This window comes from Sipha flava, unplaced genomic scaffold (genome assembly GCF_003268045.1).
Source record: "Sipha flava isolate LNK unplaced genomic scaffold, YSA_version1 241_pilon_pilon, whole genome shotgun sequence".
NCBI classification, from domain to species: domain Eukaryota; kingdom Metazoa; phylum Arthropoda; class Insecta; order Hemiptera; family Aphididae; genus Sipha; species Sipha flava.
Window position 1 is genome coordinate 155,157 of NW_020272889.1, and position 8,765 is coordinate 163,921.

General features: G+C 40.1%; 1 protein-coding gene across 1 annotated transcript in view; it reads left to right on the forward strand.

Annotated features, from left to right (window-relative positions):
* Positions 1–8,765, forward strand: part of LOC112684133 — a 13,674-nt gene continuing 4,909 nt past the window's right edge. Inside the window, exons 1-3 of the mRNA XM_025555464.1 lie at positions 1–382; positions 5,526–5,651; positions 8,581–8,759. Of these exons, the coding sequence (XP_025411249.1) occupies positions 274–382; positions 5,526–5,651; positions 8,581–8,759 (414 nt within the window). The 5' untranslated portion in view covers positions 1–273. The remainder of the gene's footprint in view (positions 383–5,525; positions 5,652–8,580; positions 8,760–8,765) is intronic.

Sequence of the window (8,765 nt, forward strand, 5' to 3'; positions counted from 1 at the left end):
GCTGCTGCTGCTGCTGCTGCTGCTGTTGCACTACTACGAGTTGCCGCCGCCGCCGCCGCCGCCGCGAGTCTCCTCGATTATCACGCGACTAACGCACGCACACACGCGGGCCCGGACCGCTGCGCACACACGTTCGTGTTCGGTTTGCGCGGCGAGTGCTATTGCTGCTGCACGACTTCGACGGCCGCGTTCACTCAACAGCCCGGAACACGCACCAGAACCGCCGGCCGTATTCGAGTACTGCTTGGACACGCACAACATCCCTGCGTGATCATGTCTGCTTCCAGTGCGCGGTGTTACGTGCCCAGGTCCGTCCTAGTGGCCGTTGTCGCCGCGCTCGCCTCGTGCACCGACGCAGCCACCGTCATGCTCAAAATTAAAGGTGAGTGACCGACTACGATATTTCGTTTTGCTTATCATCCCCCTTTTGGTCGCACGGATCGTTGTGCCTACACGCCCCGTTAAGGGGTTTCGCGTTTTCCCTCCGGTCCGGTCGTCCTACCGCAACACGTCCGACCCGGCGTGCCTACGTGATTTCTCGCGTAGTTAATCCTCGTACGGTAATCTTTTTCATTTTTCATCACACACACACACACACACACACACACACACACACATATCCATCGACGTATTAGATTCGTCAACCGGAAAATTGCCACGACCATTACCTAGGACCTACCAGCTTTATATCTACAATTGTATTCAGTTATAGACATGTATAAGTATGTTGTACAGGTATGTTCAATCGCGCTACGTGCATGTGCACGTAGACACGTTTCGCCACGAACGTTCGCGATTAAAAAAATGTATTACATATGTTATCCGCTCGTTCATCGAATTAGGCGCACCCGGATTGTGCCGATAAGAAATTTATCAAAATTTTATTGAATGTCAACCCGCAGAGACCGACCGAGAAAACGTGCTTGAAAGATATCATTAACGTTAAAGAACCGATCACCCGGTATGAATGTGTGTTACCCGTGCATGCGGGATCGCTTTCAAATTGAGTTTTACCGTTTGTTCTAAATCCGAGACCGTACATTTTGAACACTCGTGTTTGCCCTCCATAATGACGAGAAGAGTAGGGGGACTACGTATAATTACGTACATTATCATATAATGCACTTTGTAAAGTAACTTCGTAAGTTCGTAATGTATACATAACGGAATCGAACACGAATAGAATTTGCGTCCTCGAGTTTTTCGTTTCCGTCGGACTGGTTGATTCCATTCTACTTATCTGTACAGCGATCGCCATTGGTGTCATTGCCATCGCATATATCGTTCGAAAAATAAATAACAATTACGAAGACCGCGGGTTCAACGGGCAGCGTCTCTGTTTTTTTCGTTTCTTTCTTTTCGTCGTCAATTAAGCTTTGCGCTCTGTACAAACTACGACGGGCCTGTATAGCACCGTATGTAATAATTGATGCGACACATATGGCAAATAAACATGTATTAATTCCTATATGGTCGTAAAAAATTCACGACGCACACGTGCGTAACAACACAAGAGAAAAACAACCGAACTTTTACGTCAGCGCGGGCTGCGGCGGGACGGACGGACGGCAACGTGACACATAATAACAATCATTATTACCACAATATATCGTCAATATTTATTATAACTCCGTTTGGCACATTACGCATTATTTACGACACTCGACTGTTGCGTTGAATTCAATTTACAGCACACGTATGATATCTGGTCGGGATTCGTGTAACGCGCCTCTATAGAGAACGGCTTCAATAATTATATTATGATTCCTCTGTTCGTCACAGCGCACTTGGCTCAACCGGATTCGCACGTGCGACAACGCGACGACAGTACTCAAGTGCATAACAAACGCGATCGTCCCGGACGCGAGTAAATATTGTAAAATCGTACATGATTATTTCGACGTACAATATCTGCAGCGGCCTTAAATCGCACGAGTACCTGCGCCGTACACCGACCGAGATATTAATATTTTTCTTTGCGAACACGTTCAATTACGATTTATACACCCGTATACATATAACTATATTGGCACTAAAATTCCTGTTTTTATCCGGTCTCAAGACAAAACGAGTGTCGTTCGAAAAACATACATATCAAATCCCGTGGCGTTAATCGTGGTACCCGTTTTCAAATCGACAATCCAGGGTTTGGCGTTATGTCGACAGTCCCAAAACACTACGTGTGAACACAATATTATTACAATAACAAAACCGACGCAGCATCGTTCCGTGTTCAACGGTATTTGAAAATACTTGCTTCCGGTCGTGGTTGACAGTGAGAGTGCGTGCGTGTTTGCGAGCACGCAAGATGGCTTGAACACTATGTGTTCGAAAAATCGTTCGGACGCGAGACGTAACATTATACACGATGGCGTACGTGCGGAAAAACGAGTTCCGCTCGTCCAAATCTCTATAACAATACACCCGGCATGCGTGTAGCGGACGAATATGTTTACACCGCCGAGATCATCGTGCTAGTATTTTGTTATGCACAATACGCTGTTGCGTATCGCGGTGTACTCGTATCCATACCGTTCCTTTTTTGTATACCCGCGTGCTTATAGGCGTGCAGAGAGTCACTTGCATTCTCCGAACTTTATTTTACGTGTTCAAAAATCTTGTAAACAATTATGTTCAAACGTTTTAAAAATTAAAAATTTTTCTTTTTTTGTCAAACAAAAAAATGGCGGGTTCCGTCTCTGTCCACATATACAATCGTATAAATTATTATACGGAATTGTATATTAATTTTGTATGAACAAATAAGTTTACGTATCGATTTATATTAATATTAAAATGATTTTTGTTTTTATTTGGTACCTAGTTCATGTTGCGTATGCAGCTGCATAATCTGAATAGTCCCTACATACGCCTATGCGTGTACGGTATACACACACACACACATATCATGTTTATCATCATCATATTATGTTCACTAATTTCGTATCGATACACCGGTTGAAATTCACGTGACGGTATACAGAACAATTCTTTTAGCATTCGGATATTCCGAATTATATAATGCAGACCTAATATAATAATTCTAAACTAGCACGAGTCTTACAAATGTCTCACTCTTCTCAGGCATAACTCCGATTTTCAAAATATGGTAACGGCTCAAACCGAATGATAAAACATAATCACCGGTCGCAGTAGTAGCTCTAAGAATAATTATTCAACGGATTCGCGGATCTTCTAGTGTTGCAAATACGTTCTATCAAATCGCTCTGCGTACACAAAATGTACGTCTTGTTCAGTTTTCCAAACTGGTGGTCAGTGGAAATAACGCATGTATTCGTTTAAACGAATAGGAACACGAAGGAGTATATACACACACGTCGTGCGTTGTTTATCCGGCATGATAAGGTTACGGGATTTACGGATGTTTCGTAAGGATAAGAGCAAATAATCTCGACTGTGTTCTCTGCTGGGTGTGTTGGTACTGGTGCGGTCATCGCGCACCGTCGGCCTCGCTTCGCAACGTGGTCGTCGTAGCGTTGGCAGTATAAAATTATGATGATTATCAATATCCGACGTCGGACCCCCGTCAAAATCGTATACGCGTTATTATCTGGGGGGGGGGGGAATAAACATAAAAATCGCTGGCTGCAATAATTCGAATATATTTATATTTTTTCGATATGAAAAGGGAGGAAAAACACTATAAATATACAAATATTAAGCGTTTTATACATGTGTACGAACAAAACACGCATGTTGAGCACATACGGCAATATGCACGAGGTGGCGGGACAAAAAAAAAAAAATAACGTAAATATTTTTCGTGAGTTGCGGACGCGCTGCGCAAGGTCGCCATCGGAACAAGCAACGCGTAAATAATACATAATAAATTATAAAAAACGATTAAATATATAAATTATAACCCCCCGCGAACAGCACTCAGAGGTGACGACCGTTGCGGTCGATGGTAGGTACAATATTTGCAGAAATGCGTGTGTACCATACTTTTCGACCTGCAACGAAAACAACAACGACCACGACCTCGGTAATCCGCAATATTTTTCCCATAAAAAGACCTGGGACGATAACGAATCCGGCGTGATGACGATGGTTGATTGACGTGTGGGTTCTCTCTGTTTTATTATTTTTATTGTTCGTTTATCGATTATTGTTGCGTACTGTGAACAGCCAACCGACCGGACGACGGCGAACACGCACTAAATAAAGTAATACCATTACAACACATTGTACGACTACAAGATGACGTTAGAAAATAATTTTATAATCCCGGTCGGCCGATTCGCTGGTCGGTCAGTCGGTTGGTCGCCGTCACTCGAGGTCGGCGACCTTTGCACGCGTTCCATAACCCTAGCCGCCGCGGTCGCCCACCCGTGTTCAATAGCACGCTGTACCGAAATTCAATAATAATAATAATAGAAATTGTATTACAACACGTACGTGACCTGTCGTTGATTATCATCATATATACAAAGTGGCGTATTTTCGAGGAAGGGGTACCAAGTCTCGACCTCACCCGAAAGAAAAAAAACGGTTTAAAAGTCATAAGCAGTGCTCGGAAGTTCTAGCAAATACATATTTTTTTTTTTGGTTCATCCAAGAACATTCAAAATAAGATACAAATATGTTTCTCACTACTCGGATATCATATACAAAATTTAATTTTGCTATTTTTTGCATATTTACGGGTTTTATTGCTATTTTGTTAATTTAGGGTTTATAGTGCTATTTTCGGGTATATTTTCACATAATGTAAGAAATAATCACATTTTGTCGATGATAATTATACTTACTTAGTTATACTTTTAAAAATATTTTAATTATTGGAAATAAATAGACATCATCAAACATTATTTTATGTTTTCATCGACAATTTAATGACTTAATAGTTAGTGACGTCATTTTTATCCCCTTATATCATTGCATTAGATTATCAATTATTTTAATAATCTAGGTTAATTTCCAGGGTAAATATATAAAATAATTTAATAAGAAGTACATTTTTACAAATATATTTAAGTAATTTAACATTTTTGTTAACAGTTTATAGTTCAATCAGCCCAGACTGTGTCTAATGAGCCCAACAATTACATTACAATTACATTTTTTTCAAGTTAAATACATATTTTTTTGATTTTTCGTGCTATTTATAGTGCATATTTAAGAGCTAAAAAGTAACATTTTTATTGCTACAACTTCCGAGCCTTGGTCATAAGTGACTTGCTTCGAAGACACAGAGAAAGAGAATATTAATTTATATAATGTGGTCGTAAATAACTCTTAATTTGTATTTTATAATAATAATATAATAATATTATTATTAATTCATATGATACCTTATATGTATTTTTTTATATTATAAAACCGCTACATTTTTAGAAAAATGTAAAAAATACGCCACTGTCTATATGTATATGTATAAATTATACACACACACACATATACTTTTTCATTTATATCGAATAACATTGCGTAACCGTCACTGCATATATTCCGATCAAAGTTTTTAACGTTTTTTTTTTTTTTGTTGGTTTTTTTGTTTCTAGACAATACGATATTGAGACCGAAGGGCGCCGTTGACGTAGTTGACGGTACCGCCACGACAGCGATGAAGGACGGCTCCCAAGCGTTTTTTAGCAATCAGAACTACTCAAACGTCGCTAACATTACCGGTAAGCATCCGTACATCCTGTATTAACTAACACCACTGCAGGCTTACATATTATATACGTACAACACATCCGTACGTGCTAATCCGCCGGGATAGTGGTAAGGCGATTTGTACAGGTAATAATAGAAGGACGGAGGTTAGAGGCGGATTTTCGCGGTGCAAGGGAGTGGGAACTTTTTTCGGGGCGGCTACGGAATACCGATGGTCAATGGATACGAGGGCGTGCCTAGAAGGGAGGTTTAAGTCTTTAAAATCCCCCCACCGACATTTTAACAATTTAAAAAAAAGTACTTACTGTATTATATATTTGTATACGATTGAAGTTTCATATCATGAACATTTTCCAGAGTTATTTTTATAATCCATTGTCGATCTATCTATTGCTGTACAATTAATTATTACCAAATTATTATCTTGTGTAATAAATACACTTGAGATTTGTGGTAGTAAGAATTTTGAACCCTCTCGAAACAAATTTTTCGGTATAGAAATCCCCTGAATAGATGTATTACATGGTGATGACGGAAGGGTTGACGGGGACGCCAAACGAACACTCGTGACCATTTGCTCTTGGACACGATATAACACACACAACATACATATATATTTACCAGATGTATATCTTTACCTTATACGTAAATCGCGTGCGAGGTCGACGATATTGTCACGCGAGTTTCACAATTACCACGTGCGAACTTGAAAATGCGTTTTATCGGTTACGCCGTACGCCGTTCGAATATTATTTTCACTTTCGCAGAAATCTTAACACAAATAATATTAATTAATGAATCTTAATAATAATTTATACTCGCATCCTGCAAACTCGAGATTATTGAAATTCGTTCGTGATCGTATTATTATAATTATTATAATACGCCGTTATATTTAGCAGCTTTTATTTCTAGCGCGATTTCTTTTTTTTTTCGCTTTGTAAACTCGGTATTTTCATACTCGCGATTTACTGCGTGCCATCCGATAACAAAACATTAAGTATGCTTAATCGGTATTTTCTTTCTCTCTCTCTCTCTCTCTCTCTCTCTCTCTCTCTCTCCCTCCCTCTTTCTCTCTCTCAACACCGATGCTCAGTAATGTTTTATGGGTACAATGAGCATTTTTAACGCGCGTCCAAATAGTCAGCAAAGGTTCAAGGTAAATTGCACAAACGGCGCGTAAAATACTCGTAAAATGCAATCAAGATAAAAAAAAAAAAAACCACGAATTGGATAGGAATGCATTCTACTATTTGTCATCGATCAGTGTAACGGTAAATAGTCGATTATAATATAGCCTACGGGAAGTTAATTTTTTTCTTCTATTATTCGATTTTGATCATCATAAATAACGCGAACGCATGAAGTAGGTAGCAGAAAGATAATGTGTAGATTATTGTAGCACACAATATGTCGTTAATACGGCGGTTATCTAATTTCGCTGTTTACCTATAGACGGCTTGTCGTAGATTTACCTATAATCTGTTCTCAATAAAATTTTTTGGTAATAAACCATAAACCGTTTGACGTTTTTTCGCGAATTTCATCAATAGATAAATACGTCATCCAATATGGATGTAAATACTTGAACACAGTTATTGATGATAAACTCTATTATACGACGGTCATGATGAATAACATATTATTGTGTATACTTGAAGTACAATATGTGTACACTTTAACCGGGGATTTTTATACCTAGCAAATCTTGATTGCGAGATTTATTTTAATTTTTATATCGTCGTTGTCGTCATGTTTTGTTTGTTAAAAACTCCGGTCGTGTTTTGTTACAAGGGCGCCCGCAGAAAGAAACAAGCCGTGGAAGGGGTATATAGTCATACGTTTGTCAGGCGAGGAGCGGAAAAAATGAAGCTATTTGGCAGGTTTTAAAACTATCCAATACCGTTCCCCTCCACTGTGTCATACCAACATTTCTTGCATATTGTAACGTCGATAGTGAGTAATATGCTTTTACACACCGTGATGTAATACGAGTGTGACAGATGAAAACGTATTCTTTTATACAAATCCGTTTTTTCTTGGCTTTTATCGGTACGGATTGACAAATACATATATTTTTATTACATTCTACTCGTATGTACGCGTTATACGAAACGTTAAATAATTGTCCTGTCATCGCTCAACCCTCGCCGGCGGGCTGTGTCTTTCACTCGTGTTACGATTTTCTATTCTCAAAACTACTACGACGACGCGTGATAGGACAACTAATCCGTTTGTCGAGTTACGTAGTTTTAAACACGTCGCACAGTTTCGTTTCGTAACGAGATACTTACTCAAATAAAGCGTTCGAATCTTATTTTTCGTGTTATCACACGGACACACAACTTTTTTTTTTCGCTGTAATCGGAAAACGTTATAAATCCCACACACGTGGACGTTTTTACGATTCTGATATTTCTTAATTTTATCCTTTCACTTGTCGATAGTTCTTATAATTCGCTATCTATTATAAATAACGCGAGACCGATGGCGAAAAGAAGATGTAAATTGTTCGCATTTTGCCCGGATATAGGTTAGTGTCTTGTACACCACGAACGAAGAAAATGTGTGTATTATTGTGCACGATGACGACATCGGAGAAATCTCGACCGGACTGGATGGAGCGTAGTGCATACGATGTGTGTATACAATACAGTATTATAGTGTTCACACAATGTTGTACAATATTGGTGACCGTAGACGGACGGATGGGATAGGGCGCGCACGATGGTCGTGTTATACCGTGGTTCCGGTTCGGGTCGACGTATCGGCGGAACGTGCGTACCTTACACCGGACGGTGAGCCGCGTGCGTGTACGACGTATATAATATGTATGGATAGGATTTTCTGTTTTACACTTATGCCAGGGAAAAAATTATTCCTTCGCATTAGCAGAACGGAAAGATTAACGTTGCGGGTTTTTATTTTTTTTTTATCAAGACGACGACGGGACGTCCGGCGCGGACGAAGAAACGCTGTCCGCCGTGTGGTACCTAGCCGCGTTCGGCGGCCTCGTGCTGTTCTTCTTCGTGGTCACGTGCTCCGAGCTGTTCTTCGGCAACCCGATCTACACGAGGAGCGCGGTCGAGCTGCCGCACGCCGGTTACCTGCGCCGCCACGTCTAC